This window comes from Anser cygnoides, chromosome 3 (genome assembly GCF_040182565.1).
Source record: "Anser cygnoides isolate HZ-2024a breed goose chromosome 3, Taihu_goose_T2T_genome, whole genome shotgun sequence".
NCBI lineage: Eukaryota > Metazoa > Chordata > Aves > Anseriformes > Anatidae > Anser > Anser cygnoides.
The window spans coordinates 29,437,422-29,458,530 of record NC_089875.1 but is presented as its reverse complement, the minus strand read 5'-3'; the positions used below and the strand labels follow the sequence as shown (position 1 = coordinate 29,458,530).

The 21,109-nt window shown below is 39.7% G+C and overlaps 1 protein-coding gene across 7 annotated transcripts in view; it reads left to right on the top strand.

Annotated features, from left to right (window-relative positions):
• The first annotated feature begins 740 nt into the window (after positions 1–740).
• SRBD1 (S1 RNA binding domain 1) overlaps positions 741–21,109 on the top strand; it is a 127,549-nt gene continuing 107,180 nt past the window's right edge. For 5 of the 7 annotated variants that reach the window (XM_066993806.1, XM_066993805.1, XM_048079456.2 and 2 more), the window contains exons 1-10: positions 741–880; positions 6,585–6,782; positions 7,582–7,664; positions 8,134–8,299; positions 9,347–9,709; positions 11,163–11,329; positions 12,435–12,552; positions 12,667–12,805; positions 15,156–15,252; positions 16,686–16,821. In XM_066993806.1, the coding sequence (XP_066849907.1) occupies positions 7,582–7,664; positions 8,134–8,299; positions 9,347–9,709; positions 11,163–11,329; positions 12,435–12,552; positions 12,667–12,805; positions 15,156–15,252; positions 16,686–16,821 (1,269 nt within the window). In that variant the 5' untranslated portion in view covers positions 741–880; positions 6,585–6,782. Of the gene's footprint in view, positions 881–4,257; positions 4,274–6,584; positions 6,791–7,581; positions 7,665–8,133; positions 8,300–9,346; positions 9,710–11,162; positions 11,330–12,434; positions 12,553–12,666; positions 12,806–15,155; positions 15,253–16,685; positions 16,822–21,109 lie in introns of those variants that run through there. The other 2 variants (XM_048079454.2, XM_066993804.1) reach the window with 2 other exon arrangements.

The window sequence follows — 21,109 nt, the reverse complement described above, 5'->3', positions numbered from 1 at the left end:
CGAAGCTGGTGAAGGGCCTGGGACACAAGTCCTGTGAGGAGCGGCTGAGGGAACTGGGGTTGTTTAATCTGAAGAAGAGGAGGCTCAGGGGAGACCTTATTGCTCTCTACAACTACCTGAAAGGAAGGTGTGGGGAGCTGGGGGTCGGCCTCTTCTCACAGGTAACTAGTGATAGGACTAGAGGGAATGGCCTCAAGTTGTGCCAGGGGAGGTTCAGGTTGGAAATGAGGAGACATTTCTTCTCAGAAGGAGCAGTCAGACATCGGAAGGGGTTGCCCAGGGAAGTGGTGGAGTCACCGTCCCTGGGGGTGTTCAAGGCAAGGTTGGACGTGGTGCTTAGGGACATGGTTTAGTGGGTGACATTGGTGGTAGGGGGATGGTTGGACCAGATGGTCTTGGAGGGCTTTTCCAACCTAATGATTCTGTGATTCTGTGTCACACGCCGGCTGCCGCTGATACAAAACCGAGAGAAGCGCTTCCAGCCGCTCTCCCCAACCTGCCCCGCGTCGCCACAGCAGCCAGCCCCCCCACCCCCTCAGCGCCCGGGCCCCGCGGCGCCCAGCGCCACCTGGCGGCGGCGGGGGCCTCGCCGGCCGCGGGGGACGCCTTGGGGCAGGCAGGGGCTGGGCGGGCACCGCCACCCGGGCGGCCGGAGGAGCCCGGGGCTGAGCGGGGCGGAGCGGGGCTGAGGGCGGGGGCCGGGGCCGCTCCGCCCCGCTCGGTGCCCGCTTCCTGCAGCGCGGCGCGGCCGCCGCTTCCTGCTCCTCCCCGCGGCGGGGCGGCTCGGCTCGGCACGGCCGGGGTTGACCTGGCGGCCCGTTCAAACTCGGCGGCAGGGGGGCGAAGCCTGGGGGCGCCTCCCGGCCCTCGCCGTGCGCGGGTGAGCGGGGCAGGGCAGGGCTGCTTGGCGGCGGAGGGGAGCGGGCCCCGGCGCCCTTCGGGGCGGGGGGCTTCCTTTTGTTCCGCTCTCCCGGGTGGAAACGGGGGGCGTTTTCTGGAGGAGCCGAGCCCCGCGGGTAAGCGGGAGGTGGCTGCTGCCGCGGCCCCGGGCGGTGCTGCCGGGGTCTGCGGGGACAGCGGGGCGCCGGCAGGCCCAGGGGACGCGCAGCGGGTGCCCGCGGCTCGGTCCCGCTCCGGGCCCGGCAGCCGTGGTCTGGCTGCAGCGCATCGCGGCAGCGAGCCATGCTATCTCAGCTCCCCACGTGCCGCCCAGGATCCCAAAATGAGCGTCACCTTCATGGCCAAACGTGCTGCGGCTGTTACCATGCAGGGGAGGTCTTCGTTGTCCCTCAGAAAGAAACCCGTTAAATCAGACCCAGTGGGAGCGTTGGGGCTGGTTTGCTGGGCCGGAGGAAACTGGCCACACGTCATCCGGCAGCCGTGCTGGCTCAGAAGCCCCTTGCCCTTGCGGTAACACCATCTGTTCCCATAGGTGGTCCGAGATAAGCACATGGAAGAGAAGTACACGGAGAGCGCTGCCCTGTCCCTTGCAGTGCACAGCCCCTCTGGCAGCGCCCCATGGTGCAGGTGGCTCCTTTGGTCCAGCCCAAGCATCGGATGTAGGACCACGTCTGGGCAGCAAGGAGTGCGCCCAGGGTGCGGCCTTGGCGTGCTGCAGTGGGGGTGGTGCTTCGGAGGTCGGGCTACGTGATCCTAGAGGTCTTTTCCAACCTAAATGATTCGGTGATTCTGCACTATCTACCTTTTCCTTGATGAGTAGTGCTGGGGCCGTTCTGCTGTACGTACGCACCCTACGTGCCTGCCCCTTTGTTTCTGGCTGCAACTTTCCAGTTAGCGCAGGAGTCCCCTGACTGGTATCTGACTCCTTTCTCAGGTAGTCCTGACTGGCAGTTGTGTAAGAAAAGAAAGTTGGAAATCTAGTGCACTAGCTTTTCCCAGCAAAAGTGTCTGGGAGTTGGCCAAGTTTTTAGCCGCAAGTAAGTTGGTTTTATATTTTTCAAGTGCAACTTAGTTGTTACAGATGACAAAAATCTTATGGAGCAGTAATTTCAGTACAAGTCCCTGCCATTGGTCTGTGTAGCATTTTCTCCTCTATGCTGCTTGACAGGATGCTCACACTTTGATTTTGTCTTAGTTCTGGCATGCACTGGAAGTGTCTTAAAATGACAAGCAAAATCAAACTGTTAAAAGCCTACATATAGTTATTAGAGTGGGCCATTCTGCTGTTGCTAATAATGGTCTGAAATCCACTTGTCATGTGGGAACCGTAGTGCTTTTTATGTCCTGCCCCAGATGCTTGATGTTATAATAAACTGTTGGTTGGCTAGGACTGTGTGATATTAGGAAAAGCTAAAATGCAAAATTTTATTATCCTTGCTATTTTCTTACAAAAGCAGAGGCTGCAGAGCAGTGATTGAGGAGCTTCCTACATAGACAGATTTCCTTTCTGGAAGGAACGCGTTACTTGAAGTTAATGGGAAAAAGAGCTTTAGAAGTTTCTGTGTCCTTTTCTGCTAGAGGATTTTTTGCAGTTACTGAAATGAAATAAAATTGCAATGTGTGTGTTTTGGTGGTTAGTTTTTTTTTTTGTTGTTGTTTTATTTTTTTTAATGTGCCTTCGGGTAGAAAAAACTCTTCGTGTGAGTTGTAAGGTGCAGCTGCCTTTGTTGATCTTCAGATCTATGTTTCTCTTTTTTCTTTATGAGGATTTATGTGACTTAATGTAGCAAGGTTGTGAGATTTAAACTTACCATAATGACGTTTGCTTGATCATATTGTAGAGGCATAATATTTTCTATAACTTTAAACTGTTGTTATTTTTTCCTAGTGTGCACTGTAGAAGATTACACAGTTTGTTAGGATCAGTGGAGCAGTTTCTAATTTTGAAAATTTTTGGTCTAGTCATTGAATTACGTAGCCTTGTGGTAGTTGTGGGTTTTGTTGGAGTTCTTGGAGGATGGTGGGGTTAAAAGAGTTTTTGTTTGTTTGTTTATGTTTATTTTTCTTCTAATTACATTTGTTTTCAGGACTTTAAAAACTTCTGCTTCTGCAAGTAGTTGCTTATGCCAAAGTAGTTGCTTATGAAATTAACTTTTAATAGGTTGTATCTTTGCATGAATAGAGAGGATGAAGAGAATATCATCCTTCTAAAGTCTCTAAATGAAACTTGGTTTGCTCTTTAACGTAATAAGGCCCTTAAAGTCCTAATCTTCTTACGCTCCACACGCTGCCTAGAACTCAGATGTGTGAAGAGAGAACAGCAGAATGATTACTTCCTTGCTGTATGTTTTGTGCAAACTGGTATTAAGATTCAGTGAAGTGTAACAAGAGCTACGCCATCACTTCTCTTTGGTCCTGGTGTGGCCCAACATCCAACTACACTCACCATATTTTAATGAGTAGTTGTCTGCCAGGGAGAAGTGTACAGCCACTGGGATAGTTCAGATGCATTATGGAGTTTGCATTGGATGGAGAGAATAAAAGTGTTGGAAGCAAGAGAATTGGTAACAAAACTGCTTGGAGAGTAGACCTGGGAAATATATTTACCTACAATAGCAATTATTTAAATAGATTCAAGCCTTCCTCATCGGACAGCGTAATAATTCTGCAAAGTCTTCTTTCTTTTTTATGTGGGGAGTACTTTTGAAGAATGTCCTGAAATGTTTTTGTTTTTCTTTTGTGGAGAAGAAAGCCTCTAGTGATTATTGAGTGTGTAAAGCAGAGAGAATTTGGGTGTTTCTAGCAGAGAAGTTTCATGCTGCCTTCTGTCACTTGTGAGGCGGATGAGCCGAAGAGTTTTAATTCCCTTGAAGAGGGGAAAAGGTTCTGTGTTAAGGTTTCAGCCTATTGCACAGATGCAGATTATTATATGTGGACAGATCTGAAATGAAATGAGTTGAGAGCTGCTTGTGCAAGGCAGAAGTTTCAAGCTCCTAACTCCTGTTGCCTCTCGTAGAAGTGAAAATACTGTTGGCAAGATGACTGTTAAGATCTTGTTTTCTCAAGGAACAGCCTTTTTAATTACTACAAAATTTCTGGCAAATACACACAATAAGAAAAAGCAATGTACTAGCAAACATCACTTGGACGTTTACTGGCTTTGGCTGCTAGGAGAGCTTCTAGAACAGAGGTGTAGGAGTTGAATACACCGAATGGCAAGCCAGTGAAATCCTACACAGGGTGGTTAGATAGTTGTGCACATCACTGCGTGCTGCATGTTTAGGTTCTTCAGGTGCTAAGTGCAGGGGACACCAGTAATCCAGGCACTGCGACCACTTGCCATAAGGTACAGCAACACTGAACAGAGACACAGGTGGGGATAAAAAAGGTTCGTTCAGACTTCTCTCTGGTATAAATTCAGTACTCTTCATTTTTCAAGAAGCAGTCAGCCTTGTAGTTGGCTCTTCTACAGCTGTGGAGTTTTCTGGATTCGGGAAAGGGGCACAGTTCTGTGTAAGCTGTAGTTTATTTTCTTGGGGTAGAAACCAGGCCTTGCCTACGCTTAGCTGGGAGCATGGTTACCTGGAGGCTACAGAGAAGGAAGTGGTAAAGGAAGTTTTGCCACTGAGGGCAGTCCATCTGAAAAATATGAGTGGCCAGCTTCACCCTGGTTTGATCCCAGTATGCTGTGGGATGAATAACGTCTTTCCTAGCTCACTCAACATTGGAGGGAGGAGTGTCTTTTTGCTTCTCTTGACAAGTCTCCTTCACGAAACACAGGGAATTGTATCCAAGTAGAAGCGGAGCACAGAGCAGGCAGTAGCCTATGAGTGCTTTGTCGTGTAGTCAGTGCAATGAGCATTTTAGACGCCCCTCGTGAAGCGTATCTGTGCTTGCCTCTTTCTTGCGTCTTCCTGCCTCACTTCAGGGATTGTCTTTTAAGTTAAAAAATAAAAATTTTGTAATATTTGTTCATCATCACCAATGGCATTTAGACTCGTTGCTTTTTCATCCTCTTCCCTGCCTCCCCCTGCAGTGAATCACAGAAGAACTGTTTTTCTTAGTCATTAACTGTAGGTGTTAGCACACCCTAGTGCAGGCAGCTCAGGAGGAAAATTTAGCAGACAACTGTCTGGCAATTGGAATCAAATCAGAAGTGTGTTTGTGGACTTGAATCAAAAAAAGGATTCTTTGTATACAAAAAGAATATAGGTAGCAACTGCAAGATTCCTGTTCTGAGTACAGTTAGTTCAGGACATATGTTTATTAGAAGGGGAGGTGGTTGTGACTGGACCTCACCTCGCAGTGAAATATCCAGATTATTTTTATTTTTACTTTGTGATACCCCATGTTTGATAATCATTTTGCAGATGCTCTTGGCTTTTATTTGGAGTTGTAGGATTCATTTTGGCTCATTTCAGCTTCTGACCATGGCTTGTCTGCTCACAGAGAGTTATTTGGAAATAAGTGTGCTTTATATTGATCTCTTACCTTAGTCCAAATTAACTTTGAGTGCATGTACCAACACCTTCAGGAGCAAGTTACTGCTCTTCTCAGAAAAATCTAGTGGATAATCAGTGCTTCAACTTTAATTATATTATTAATCTAGCTGAGGCCAGTCCCATCTTGCTACGTGCATTTAAGAGCTGACATCGCATTATTGATGAGTGGGGCAAAGGAGAGGTTCTGTGCTAAGCTGATCACCTGGATCTGCCACGTGTATTCAGTACTTCTCCATCTTTGTTAAGGACTGCAGCAAACATAAAAAAGATGGTCTAATTATTTTTAAGCAGAAAATCCAAGAAATCAAAAGGGAAAAATAAACAAACAACATCAAACTTTTCCATAGAACATATTACTTCCTATTCTATTTCATGCTTTCCTGTGCCTTTTCTATATTTGCTGCCTGGTAATTCTGCTTCATTTAGTGCATTGGATGAAGACGAGTGGAGTCAGATTTAAGAATGCAGGAGAAGATGCTAATATGTTTGTGGAAAATGTCTGGCTTTGTAAAACAAGGAGCTTTTTTCCTGTTGTGCTCATAGAAAGAGTTAAATCAGTCACCAATGTCGAACAGCAGGAGGTAGAATTAAATTCATAGAGTAAGCTTTACTTTTGCTCTGCCCTTGCTTAGTGTAACAGTACAAAATTTGAGATGTTTTGAGACCCAGCTCTCGGCCACTTGAGGGGAGAGGGAAATACTCTTCAGGCTCTCCAGATGATGCTTTCATTTTAGTGGGGCTTTTGGGTAAGCCCGAGAACTACCACAGTAGTGTGCTCAGTGACCAAAACTGGTAGGGAAGTCTAGAGAGTAGTGTTATCTAAGGGGAATGCTGACCTTAGGTGAGTGAACAGATTTGTTGGCTTTTGCCTTTTTCTTTTCTGTGGTGAAGGGATAATTATGAAAAAGCTGATTAGACTGTTTGAAAACTGATTACTGGCTTCCAGAATTACCTGGAATACTAAAAAATACTGGTTGGACTAGCTAAAGAAGTATGACCGATAATGATATTTAAGCTGAATACCTAGTTTGGAAATGGAAAGAACTGTGAAATTTGACCATTTGAAAGGTGTCCCAGTGCCTGCAAAAGAGATCAGAGATCTATCTGACTCAGGTGCTACCTAATTGTGGAAATCTTGGTGTTGCAGATATGAATAATGTTTTTTGATTCTCCCATTCACAGAGTGAAGTACAGTATAAAATGGAAACATTATTTTCATGCCTCTGAGGCAACAAGAATAAATCTATAACTAACTCAGGACTATGATGATGACCATTCAGCTGTAAAGAGCGAAGGAAAACTGAGAAACAAAGTGTCTGGGTGAAGTTGCAGGTGTCTCGAAAGTCCAGGTGAAGAATAGTCACCCGAGAAGCTAATAAGGTAATAAGGTAACTTTTTTTTTGTGTATATTCTGTGGAGATCTGTTTTTCTGTTATAGGCATGTTCTGACTGTTCACCTGATAGGATTGCAGTCAATGGAGCAGTACAGGAGAGCTGACCTGTTACTGACCATGGCATTTGCTCCAGGTTTTTATTTTGCAAGTAAGCTTATAGCTAGTGCTATTTGATGTGGGCCTCCAATAGTCATTCTTCTACTATGGTACTGACAACTGTCACTTAAGTAAATTCTGGATTTGCTTTACAAGGAAAACAAACAGCTCTTTCAGAATCATTGATTTTAATACGCATACAAGCAACAACTGGTCTTCAGAGATGAAATTCTAGATCTAAATGGAAAATCTTGCAATACTGTTCACATCAAAAACATATGCTAGCTCACATTGTTGGATTTTAATTTTATTTTCTGTATTTCTTAGAAGACTGATGGAGAAAAGACTGGCACAGTACGCAATTGACACACAGTAATATGTCTGGGAACCAGTATTCCTTCTGCTAGGATAGCTTTACATGCAGCTGGAATAGTTACCTCCAACTGAGTACAAAAATAATTGGAGTCTTTAGTGCTGGTTTGTCTGTGGGCTAAATTGAAAAGATTGTTGAATGTCTGCTGCTGTGGCCTAAATTCTTGGATACTAAGAAATCTAAACTTTCTCTGGAGGAAATTTTTGTGATTGGTGAAGACATTATGAGGACACACTTGGCAGTGAGTTAAAGGGCTCAATGAGAAACTGTAACTTTAACCAAATGTTCTGTTTCTTTCTTCTCTACTCTGTTTCAGATGACATCTCTACCAAGGAGGGTAAAATCTCAATCCAAAGCCCTTATATCAGAAGATGATGAACTATCTCCATTTCTTAATTCGTAAGATTACTGTTTCCATGGTGGCTTTTTTTTTTTCATTTATGTATGGTATATATTTTTGGCATATATGTCACAACAGTTTTCTTAAAGATTTGTGCTAAGCTTGAGTGGTAGCACAAGAACAACACAATTTCTGAGAGGTTTATTAAAAATTATTAGTGCACACAATTTCTAAATTGTAAAACACAAACTACCTTTGCTGCTTCATGCTCACAATGAAATTAGAGTGAAACTGAGTTGCCAGTTGTTGAAACAGACTCAAATGTGTGTGCATGCCAGTGATGAGCCTCAGGAAAGCTCGGTAAATTGTTCCAGCCGTTAGCTCTGCAACAGGAAAGACCTGTGTTTTTTAAGTGTGACTGTCTTTCTATTTATTTGTCCTGTTTGTTTCTTTTTGTGTCAGAAAACACTCATTGGCTTGCTTTTCATTCTTCTCACAAGCATTATTGTTTACTTGTTTGTTTTTCAGGAGCTCTGAATCAGAAGAGGAAGAAGAGGAGTGGGAGCCAAAAAGCAAAGTTGCCAAGAGACCTCGATTGACAAAGAAAAATGAGGCAAAATCTAAAAAACTTGCTGCTCCACGATCAGCTGTGGCCAGGAAAAAGGTCAAAAAGATAGCAATAAAAGAAGAATTGGTGAGTATCCGTAAGCAAGAGACAAGTACTATGGAGGGCAAGTAACCTAAGTAGAATTTGTCCAATGGTGGTTCACTCAGTTGCATGACTGAGTGATCAGCTCATCTGATTCAAATGTTACCATAAAGATTAAGTAGATTTGATAAATATGGCTTTCTTGTGTATTTAACTGTCCCAGATCTAAGGACTCTTCCTTAAAAATTTTAGCCAGTGATTATTGATAGGGTTTTCCATGAAGATCTCTTTCAACAACAAAAATACATAAAAATCACTGTTTTTTCAGTAATGAAAAATAAACACCATAATGCCTCTGGTTTGTGTGTTACTCCTTTGATGTCTTCTACATTTTCACCAGCTCAGTACCACATCAAAAATAAGTCCTGTTTCCTTATGTTTCCTTGCACAGTTGTTCAACCCAGTAAAGTTTATTATGATGAATCTGTGATATATTGCTATCAGTAGTTAGTTGTCTTTTGTCAAAGATTAGCATGAGAGGTTAGGTCATGACAGGAGCCAGTACTTCTAGTTTATATTAATGTTTCTGAATATTTTGATATACGTGGCATATTGAGAAATAAATGCTTGGACTCTGAAGGTGATCTCTGGGGAAATTCAGGAAAGAACATGTGGCTTGTCCAAAGTTAAGCAATAGCAGACCAAATCTCAGTTCCAGTTCCCATTTTGCACCTAATACCTAATTGGAAGTGTGCTTCCATGCAATGCTGCGCCCAGTTTTGTTCAGATTAGTGGAGGTAAGGACTGTAGGTTGATATCTTCTGAATGAGAGCCCAACTTAAATCTTTCTGGGATAATTTAATTTGATCTTTCTTTTAAATTGTGGGTCTGGTTGGTATGTTTATCCTTTTATTTCCTACACACAAGAAATATTTCAGGTTACTTGATGTCTGGCTTGGCATTTCCCTGCCAGATGGAGACTTCTCTGGGGAAAATGATGTCTGGTTTCAAGTTTTCCATGGTTTTAATTGAAATGTGGTTGAGCCAGTTTATAAGTCAATGCTTAATATGGTTTCAATGTCTTTTTGGTAGGATCTATCCTTGCCTATTGCTCCTGCAGAAGATAATAGGGTGCAACTTCTAAAACCTAAGAAAGAAGATGTAGGCACTGAATTGAAAACTTTAGATCAAATGCCAGTAGTGCCTAAAAAAATGGAAGCAAATTCATTCCAAGGGATGAACGTAAAGAGTTCAGAGAGTGATGAAAAACCGTCAACAAGTGCTCCTATAGTGGGAAATGAAGCGAAACATGAGAAATCTGAGGAGGATTTTGCATTTGATGAACCACCTTTTAAAAAGATTAAATCGACTACATCTCCTGAAGGAAAGCCGGTAAAAAATCTAGGAGGCAACAAAGTAAAAGAAGAATGTGAAATGAACTGGGATATTGTACAGGTATGAGATCTTTTCCTTTTCTTAGGTGTCAATGAAATCATTTCCTACATAATTTGCACTTAGACTCTAACATACAATTTGAATCCTCTTGGCATCAGTTGGAATGTCAGAGTCATTGTGCTGTTAAGTACTCATTTAACCTCTGATTAAATTGTCATAATATATGTATAAATATAAATGTTGGTTGATAACCGTTAAAAGTTCAAACCTTAACATTATTCTAACATCTGTGACTTACACAGCCCTTAGTATAAAGCTTGCCTGTAACAGTTTGCTGCATATTTCTTCTGTATCAACACAAGTTTTTTGGTATAGCCAACTGAAACTCCTACAGGAATGGATGCTGAAAGATTTGGGGTGCCTGTTTTAGAATTTAAGGTTTAGGTAGTGTGGATCATTTCATTGTAGAGGTTCATTTAAGAGTGTATACCGGTTTGCAGTACCATGAAAGAGGAATTTGCTTTCTTGAAACAACAGTGACATCAAGGGAGGTATCATCTTTCCTTTTTGTAGGATGTTAACTTTGAAGCCATTAAAATAAAGACAGTTTTAGGATAGCTGTCATTCTGGCTTGCTAGCTGTTGTTATAGAACATTTTAATATGAGTTCAATATATATCATGCTTAGTACTGCCTACTTAAAAGGGTATAAAATTTTATATGTCTGATTCTTCTAAAATATTATTGGAAATGCAGGTAGACCATATGATCTGTACTGTATTGTTGCTCTAAATGTAGTGAGTGTGATTGTACTGGAGTTTTTATGCTTTTAGGCCTCGTAATTTTGAAAGGCTTTTAAATCAGCTGTCTATGGGAATAATTGTAGTAAAATAATGTAGTTAAAACATTGCTAAGATAAGGTAGCTATATAGTTTGTCCTCATTTCCTTTTTGATGCACTGTAATTCTATCTGTAGAAAGCCCTGTTTGTACAAAATCATTTTTAGGTGTGTGAGACTTGATTAATCTTGAAACCTGTGGTAATATCATGCTAGTTTCTATTGGCAGAGTTGAATTTGGATCAGCTTTGTGTTTGTGTTTTGTTTTTTATTTTTTGTTTAACCATGAGATGTACTGGTGTTTGTTTAAAACAAACAAAAAAAAGCTTCAAGTTTTCTGTGTTGCCACAGGCAGTTTGTCTGTTTTTTTTTTGTTGTTATTTATCCTATTTAATTCTATTCCCAAGAGACCCTATTTTCCTTTTTTTTTTTTTTTTTTTTTATTTGTAGTCACAAGTTCTTGGAAACATTGGTTGTTACATGTCTTCTTGAAGTACTGGTTGTGGTGGTTGGATGTGTGGGAAGACTCACATCTTTTGTTGTCAGGGACAAAGCTGGTTAGCATGTTATTCTGGAGTTGGTTTTGAATTTGAGTAAGAGGCTGTTTAAAGCAATCCGCTACTTTTCCTAAGTGTTTTGTTGTGTGGTGTGTTGTTTCTTTTTTTTCTTGTTACAGGTTTTGTCAGAAAGAACAAATGTTGAGCCATGGGTATGTGCGAACTTAATTCGCCTCTTTCAAGAAGAAAACACAATTCCTTTTATTGCTCGATATCGAAAAGAGCTCATCAATAATCTGGAGGCTGATGCCTTGCGAGAAGTGCAGCAAACATTGGAAGAGCTACGGTAAGTAAGTTACTGGGAGGTAGCTGGGAAAGAGGTGAATAACAACCTGTTGCTGCTTCTGCATCCCCTGTTTTTGACGTTTTGTACACACTGCAATTATGAAGGAACTTTTAAAGAAGAAAGTTGAAAACTGAGGTAGCTATGCTTGATGCCTATCTGTTTTTCAGTCTACGTAAAAAGAAATCTAACATTATTAATTGTCAAGAAAAAAAATAATATTTTTATGTCTGCAATTTTAGTAGCTTATAGATCCTGGAAATATGTAGACCAATTAGATATAAATTGCAGTCTTAGAAAAAGAGCTGCTAAGAATCCCTTGACTTCCTGCTTGGAACAGCAAAGCTTTCTAGTGAAGAGCACTACTTGAGGTTGTAGTGTACCAGGAGGGTAGACTAAACCATCCTGGACCATTGCAGCAAAGAAGTGATCAGCAAAGCCCACTGCAGGGGTTCATGAGGCTGCTCTCATTCCTTGTTGATTTTGTGTGGATGTACTGTCTTGAGACAAGGGAACAGACTTGAGCTCTTCTGTCAACATAGTTTTTTATGCAACCGCTTTTACTCCCAGGTTGTGCCCTAGGAAAAGATTCTTTCCAAAGAGGGAATGTCGCCTGAGATGGTCTGAATGAGTTATTTAAATCATAACAAAATACCTTCACTGTCTGCAGCAGGGTAATGTCGCAGGTATCTTAATTAAGGTTTAAAATCTGGTACGCTGTCCTTCGTGCTGCAGAACTACTTTGGTATGAATTACAGCTGTAAGCGCTCATTGACATGGATTTAACTTTTGACCTTTTTATTTGGCTTTTGGGCCAGTAATCTTCCAAAAAATGTATATAGCAGTAATGATGTTCTCTATTGTTTGATTATTTTTCTTAAGGCTACCACAACACATTTTCATACTACTTTGAATTAGAGAAAGAGAGTGATGGTTAGGAACCCTTTTTTGAATTGTCAGAATTTTGTTAAGGGATTAGCATGAGATAAAATCTTCAGAGGTTTCACAGGTTTCAGAGATCTTCAGCAGTGTACTAGACAAGGTCAAAACAAAAATCCTTTTTAATCCACCATGAAATGTAACTGTTAATATCTCTCTATGTTTTTAGTTCTGTTGCAAAGAAGACACATACAATGATACAGAAGTTGAAGAAAGAGGGGAAACTATCAGGTTGTCTATTCACAGCATTATTAAACTGCAGAACTTTCGAAGAATTGGACCATGTGGTCAGTATACTACTCATTTTTTTAGATCATCCTTAGTTTAAGTGTAATCGTGCATAATGTACATAGCATAACTGAAATATTTCCTTGCCTTTTAATAACTGTTTTTTGTTTAAGTCTGCACCTTATAAAACTGGGAGTAAAGGTACCAAAGCCCAGAGAGCCAAGCAGCTGGGATTAGAACCTGCAGCTCTTTCTCTCCTGCAGAATCCTATGGAACTCAATCTCTTTTCGTACATTAGACCCAATGTCAAAGGTAAGCGCTTTGCTTCTATTAGCACTAATGTCTTGAATTATTTCTAGTGTTTGAAAAGAAGAATTATTTTAATTGTCCCTAGGTTGCTGGAAGTTTTTTTAACTATTTTAAATTCCACAGTTTTTAGCAAGATGCAATAGAATTCAAATTTAGTGCCATAGTTCTCCAACCTTTCCTGTTTGTGTTTTTTTTTTTTTTATTTTGTGTGCGTGTGTTGTAAATAGCAATAATTCTGGTATACAAGAGACAGAAGTCCGCAGATGTTATAGGGCAAGTCTGTATTTACCGGAAAGAGGGAGAAAGTGTACTGCATACCTTAGACCTCTCTGTGGTTCTGCTCGTATTTGAACTGTCAACTGAAGATTTGACACAGATTGTATATAGATTGAAGAGGTTTATATTTATACTGTTTACTTAAGTAAATTTCACCCATCACAGCATATTTTAATAACATCTGGCTTTGCTAACTTGGAATGAGCTGGAGAATTTTTGCTACTGGATGACAGTAGGGGTTGGATAAGATGTAATTGCTGAAATTTTAGCAGGAACTTTAACAATCCGATAGTTTCATATATAGGCTGCAGAATTGTGTTTCTTTGTGAATGCAGTTATGGGTGAATCTGTAGGGGGCAATCTCTGACAATAAAATACAAAGATTGTTGCAGCCTTCTGTATGGTGTTAAAATAGAGAAGTACTTTTCTTTTTCCCTGCCCCAGTACTTGCTTTTTGACTTTTATAATAAAGTGTTCAACTTCTATGTGGGGGCGATTCTTACTCTTGCCACTTCAGTTGTATCTTCTATTTTATTATGTATTGTTTATAGAATTATCCTAACTTTGCATTGAGAATCAGTTACCAAATAATAATTTAGTTATTGCTTTTTAAAACGTCACAAAGCAGTCTATTGCAACCACATATCTGACTATTCTGTTGGTCTCAGGAGCCAAAAGGAAATCTTCATGGTGGAAATCGACATAAATTATTTAGGGTGCATTTAAAGGGGAGTGCTATTTGTTGCAGCATAAACACTTCAGATTTTAAAATCAGTATACTTATTTTCATTTTTGTTCTAAAAATAACATAGTTGGGTTTATATAATCATTTTAATTTGAAAGGCGCATCAGAAGCCATATACAAACTGGATCACTTTTATCAACTTGGAAGCCAGTTTGACAACCTATATACAGTTTGAGATCAGAGGGAGTTTTTGTTAAAGTGGAGTGCTTTGTTGTGCAGAAAAGTTTTCATCAAATCTTTTTAAGATATGTTTTTTAAAAAAAATTGAATGGTTTTGAGAAGACAAATACTGCATTCTTTCATGTGCCGTAATCCAACAATGAAAGAAAGGTGCTTTCAGCTCCCTAGTGGTTGTGAATTCAGTCAAAATGTTAGTAATCAGAGCTATGCATTTTTTCTAATATGCATTTTTTCTAAATGGTATTATAAAAGCTCTTTCAACGTGCAACCTACCAGACAGCAGAGTTAGAAACGATGTGTTTTGTGCTAGACTGTTAGTCCCATATCTGCCAACTGTAGGATTCTTGCTCTGAACCATTTGTTACTGAGCATTGCTAGAAGCAGGATTATATAGATTGATTTTTAAAATATAAGATACTTTTTTTTCATTAATTTTTGGTTCTGTTACAGATCAACTGCTATGCTAAGGAGACAAATGTGCTACTTTTTTTGGTCTTTTGAAGTGAGGGATGTGTGTTGAAAAGCTGAATGATTCTGTTGTTAGATCCCTATAATACTTTGTCTATGGAGATGTTTTATAACTTCACTGTTTCAACAGTGTTTTGTGGGATAGGATGAGCCTACCCTGATCTCAGAACCATCGCCATGCAAACTCCTGCAACAAAACTGGGGAAATACAAAGCTATTACACAGAGAAAGGACAGGATTGCCTGCAGAGTTTTTAGACTGTTTCCATATCAGTCAGCAAAATGTGTAAACTTCTGCTGCAATTGATTCATTTTATTACAACCTCACAAATTACACTTGAATGTCCAATTTTACTATTGTAAATAATTCATCTGTCATAAATGCCAAGATCTGTTAGCAGCAAACGCACAGAACTATTACTTTTCCCCCATTTTAATGCCATTTTGATTTATGATACTGCATTGATCAGTTCAGATTTACTGAAGATGTAACAGTTACAGATGCTTTGGAAAGGAAGCACAGCTTAAAAAAAATCCAGTGAACTAAAATTCTTCACTGAAACCTGAAAATCCAACAGATAACTTGCATCAAATTTTCTCAGCTTGTCTATATTTTCTTAGTGCTTCTGCAGTTGTGTAATTTTTCATATTAGCTTTTTTTATAGTTACTTTTCCCCCCCCTAAGGACTTGCAAATATCGAGGAAGTAGAGGCTGGAGTACAGCATATTCTGGCTGATATCTTTGCTAAGGATAAAGATACCCTGGACTTCATCAGGAAATTGTAAGTTTGAATTTTGCTTTCTAAACTTTTCCAGGTTACATGGTAAAAATCAGTCTCCTGTCATGCAGATTCACAATTTTTAATGATCTGAAAACAGTATTACTGTTACGTCTCTTCCTTCACTTGTGCTGGAGACATTCTCTGGTGTTTCTGGCCATCTGCTCATCAGTGGAGGAGAAATCTCCTCTGAGTGTAGCAGGATACTGTGACTCCTCAAGACTGACAAATTATCCATGGCTCTGTTCCATATAGAGCTGATCACCCTTGCAGTTACAGAGAGATCTCTCTAAGGAAAAATTTTCTCTCCATGCACTTATTTCAAGCTATAGATTTTCAAAGGCATGTTTGCTGTAGCTGCTGCTCCAATATTTAGTGCTTGACATCAGTCAGTGTAATTGTGTTTATTGACAGTTAATATTGGCATTACTAGTCCATCAGACAAGCGACTGACTATTCTTAAAGCAGGAGTTATCAATCCTTCTACTGTGTTAGCTGAATTTAAATTTTCTTGCCTTACATAATGACTTCAAGGTATTTGTCATGTTCAGGGAGGTTCATGTAACAGAGTAAGAGTTGCTTGTTGCTTTTTGCCTTTTTTTTTTTTTTTTCCTCCTTGCTGTATACCATCTGGGACAGAGAACACAATTATCAAATAACAGGTACCTTCTTAGGAGCATATGGTTTGGTTTGGATTAGTTTGGTTCTATTTACTTGGCCTGTGTTTGCTGTTCATTGCAATGGCCAACTTTATCAAAAGGCTAGAGCACAGCAGTGTGATAATTTCAATGGAGGGGATGTTTTGTAAAGGATGTTCAGTCATTACCAGACTATCCCTTTCTTTTTTTTGACCACCAGAAGCTTTTTAATTGGATGCACAATTCTTCACAGATACCTCTCTTTGATCTAAATTGTAATTTTGATCTAAATGTGTAATAATCTCAAGGAGCATTCAGGAAGCTGTATTTGGGATCCCTGTTACTTGTAAAAATAATGAAAAATTTTATGGGCGTTAGGCGCTCAAAGCAAGAAATGTGTTCTGAGGATGGGTAGGTTCAAAAGAGATTTTGTTTGTAGAACATAAATTACTCCTGTAACGTTCTCTGCAACTTCTCAAAATTTGTTTTGTAAAGTTGAACTAATAACTGACCAAACTGAAGTCCAGGTGGTGGCTTTTGATTATCCATCCCTTTCATGAGAAGGTCTGTGTTCAGCATTTCCTGAGGACTCTCTGAATTTCTTCCCTTGGTATGTTCCAGTCAGTATATGTCAGGTCAGTTTCTGCATTAAGGTATGTAGTAGGTCTGTGACTGATGAGAGTTGACATAATTTATAATTGGATAAACACCAAACACAGTTTTTTATTTAATACGTATTAATAGCTTTTTGCAAGTTTTATGCTAAAATACCTATTAACATTTGTTTCTTTTATTCAGATGTCAGCAAAGGTACATTTGTATCCAGTCAGCCTTGGCAAAAGTGTCATCCAAAAATGGAAATGAAAAAGATATTGATAAATTCCAGCTATACCATGAGTTTTCTTGTAATATAAAAAATATTCAGCATCATCAGGTACACCTTCAAATTTTGTTTTTCTTTTTCTTACTATTGTAATTAGCACAGATAGCTTTGCTTTTGAAGTTTAGTTACCGAATGTAATAGACTTCAAATTCTTCAAATACAGGTCAAAGCTGTTAATCTCTGCACTAACAAACAGAATAGAGGACTGTATCTTCACTATGTCTATTGTCTAACTAATTCTCATTAAAGCAATATTTATAATGGCATAGGGATCAGAGATTTCATTGCTGGTATGACTTATTTTCAGCATCAGTGCCATGCCCTCAGTTCCTTCCACAAGTGACAAGCGCACAAGTTTTATCAGGAGAGGGATAAAGGATAAGTGACAATTTATTGTCTGTGTGGGGTGAGAATGGGATATTGCATAGTTGTGGAAGTTACTTGGTTAGAGTGTAAGTATTTGAAGCAAACTTGGATAAACTTAGTCTTTGTTTCTTTTGGATGCTTGCTGCAGCACTGAGCCCTCAGACTGTGCTTATGGCTAGAATGCTCAGAGCCATTTGGCACCAAGCTCGTCAGGTGAAACTGGTGAGAAGTATCGGGGGAAGGATCCAGAAAATTGAAATTGGAGATGATCTACAATAGCAGCTCTTGTCAGCAGCAGCGTCATGTAAAAGTTAGACAATCTAGATAGAGAAGCTCTGCAGAACCCCTGAAAATGGGTTTGTTTTGAAAGTCAACAGTGTTCCCTTATGTGAGACATCTTAGGTTATCCTAAGTCCCAAGTCCAGTTCCACATGACTGGAAAAAGAACTGGGGGACAAAGCCAATTTACTGGTGTCTGAGAAGCTGATGTCTTGATAGCTAGGCTGCCCCTGTTACTACAGATCAAAGACAAGTCTGATGCAGTCAGTGCAATTGTCAGGGCCTTTATCCAGGTTCATTACTACACGCAAACTGAGTTGTTTCTTGGTTTGGTCACAGTTATGTAGCTTTAAAACAAAATTGTCAAATGCTTCCATCCAGAAATATTCTCTGGCTGCGTTATTCCACAGCAGAATAATCTATTGTATGCAAAATTAGCATTTTAAAACAATGAAATATTTTGAATTTATCAATGATTTCCTATTTCTTGAAATGGATTTATTATTCAAACTATTTCACAACATATATGGGTTACCTTTAAACGCTCTTCCAACCACTCCTCACAGTATGAATGCTGTTAGGTGAAAAACTAAATTGCTTCTTGTTTGGCTGCTCTTCTGTTGAATGGACACCTCAGCAGTCACAGACTCGAGCTTTTCCTGCACTGAGAGCTGTTAATGCTGAGCTACGCAATGTGGATTGGGCATATGAGTGTTTTCTGGGATGACGGTATGATTTACCTCTTGTTCAAGGCATCGTTATTTTCCCTGTTTTACATAAAGAAACCTTGCTCAGATAGAGCCAGGGCTCTAAACCGGATTTCCCAAACCTGCTCAGCACTCTGCCCATGTGGCTGCACTGTTTGTCATCCAGGACGTGTCCTTTTTGTATCTTTTTGATGTTAGGTTTAACTCAAGCGGTTCTGATTTATTTATCCTTTCATCAGTAACCTTAAATCCTCTTTTTTTGTCCCTGCTTTCCAGTGAAGTAATAACCACTGTTCTTGCTGCTGGTGCTCCTGTAATCGCAGGTTGACTCTGCACTCTTACTTGTATTTCATCTCCTGAGTACTACTGATACTGCCTATTCTAACATATTTAAGATTCACAGTAGAGAAATATTCAAATCGGAGTCATTTGAGCTTCACTGAGGTTTCAAGGCCCTGGGTATATCAGGGCTCGTTTTTGCTAGTCAGGAAGTAAAAAACATTTTATGATCATCTCTGATGTGTGCAGTTTGCTATTTAAGTTCCCTGTTTTCTAAAAAAAAATATTTTGTTCAATTTTCTGAAGATTTTTGCTTGTTAGTTTTCTAGTTGCTTTCTTTGTTTTTCTTTTGTGATTTGATGATGAAATAAGGAAAGAAAACTTTTTCTTTTTTTTAATCGGAGTTTAAGGGGAACAGGCAGTAAGTAGATTGTTGTGTTACCTATAAGAGGGTGAACTGTGTTTATGACCAAAGCGTTTGCAGCCTTGGGGGTGACTTGCAGAGTATATTAAAGTAAGGTCAAACGGTGTTCAGTAAGCTGTAGTTTGGTCCTGTGGTTGTACAGCTGCGTGTAGCTGAAGTTGTGTATGCGGTAGTTCAGCGTTGTTTTCTGTGTTGCTGAAAGGCATCATTCTGTGTGGTAAGATATGCCATGGAAAGATGGAGATGAGACACTGGGAGAGACAGAGCCAGGTTTTTTGCTTGAAAAAGTTAAAATACTGGATGTGAAATAAGAAAGAACTTGTGTAGGAAGTCTGACTCCAGATTTTGACACAGTCGGATGGCTGTAGGTCCCTGCATCCGGACTGTCTTGCTATCACGAGGAGTTTCAGCCATGGTTCCTTCCCCTGGCAGCAGAGAGAACAGAACTGGGCTCTTTGAGGATGCAGTTAGGTAGCTATACCAATGCTGCCCCAACTAAATGAAAAGTCTTTCAGGAGTGTGTTTTATTTTATTTTATTTTATTGACTAATTGTAAGCAGTTCAGCAGTTGTGTATGCTTTGGGTTGCTTTCGTGTATTTGTAGAAGGCTGAATCGGTGGGAGGAAAAGAATTTATTCATAAAGTATAATGTTTGAGGCAAATGCTCTGTTTCAATCTCATACTTAAAAAAGAATTGGAAATTAAAGTCCTTGGTAAAATATACAAAACTTAGTGAGTCTGAGTAAATCTGGGGCATAGAGGAGAGCTGTGAAATAGAAAGGATGTTGCATTTTTGTGATAAGCAGAATTAGGTTTGTGATGTATTTTGTGACTAGATTAAATAATTGTTCTTGCTTTTTTTTAACCATCTGTATTTTTTTTTTGCTCTTAACCCTTCCACTGGGTCTGTTCATGTCTAGCATAAAAGCAGTCTTTTCTCCAGAACTGAAAGATTACTTTGTCTAGAAAAGCTGTATTTGAATGCTAATTAAATATATATATCTTCATTATCTTAAGAAGAGAAATTGACTAATTGCTTTCCTCACTGAGCATTTCCTAGATGATAGCAGTTCTCTGAACGCATCTCACTTCAAACAGGAGAGGCAGATTTTTTTCAGAATAAAAAAGTAGAAAAAATATTAGCTAGTGCAGTGCAGCTGGTTTAAGTTGAGGTGACTGACACGTTCCACAGACGGAGCGCCTGTGGAAAATGCGATGCAAATCTTGACCCTGCTAACAACGTGGTGAATGATGACATTATAATTCTATCAGATGCATTTTTTGTCCTGAGCATCATTTTGATTTCATTTTAGCTTGACATTTAGCTTTTCTCTCTTTTTAAAAATAAAATCAGAATAAACATGAAAGCATTTGATTTGTTAAAATGTCTTTTTAATCTCTACATGAAAACATTTGCTTTGGCAGTCAAGGTACCAGATGCTATAATATTTCACATGCAATCTTTATTATTAGCTTTGTTGTTCAATGATATGTCAGGCCTGGTATGTCACAGGAGCAGTAGGGCTGAGGAATATAAATTGGTAGTATGTCCTGGAGTCATTTTAAACCATTGTATTTAACATATGTGACATGTCTGAGTTAGCTAGTGATTGAATTAAAGTTCATGATTGACACGGAATGCTCTGTTGTGACAGTGCTTAGGGCCTGCTACGTACAGCAACATGTGTAGTAATACAGGAATGTCAACTTCTAGCAGATTTTTTATTTTCTGTTTTTGCACGTTAAAGTATTTTGGAAGGGAAAAGGAACTCTAAAAACGTGTTTTATTTGTAGCTGCTTCTAAGTGATATTTTGTATCTAAAATTCCTTGGCTGGTGAGTTTCTTTACTTAAATTGTAAGGTCTCTTTCAGGTGACCGTTCCTCATCTTTAGAGTGAGTTTAGACTACGAAGTGCCCACCAGTACCCTCCAGTATCCACCACTTGCGTTGCCATCCCGTCTTTAAAGGGGGAATCAGACTTTCATTTAAAATAAAACTGCATGCAGATAGCACTTCTGCAGCAAGATTTATGTTTAGTTCATGAATATGCAGTTGTGTACGCAAGACTGCCAGAAAAGTGCATGCATTATAAGGCTGCAGCATTAATATTAATGTAAAGAGTGTAGCTACAATATTTTCAGCTGTTTATGAGCTAGGTGTGAATAACTGAAAATTCATCTTATTGAGCTGACTACCTTTGTGTCACAAGCTGTGATTTACAATTAATTTTAAATTTGGTTGCTCTTGGGAAACAAAATCAAGGACTAACTTTTTCCCTTTGTG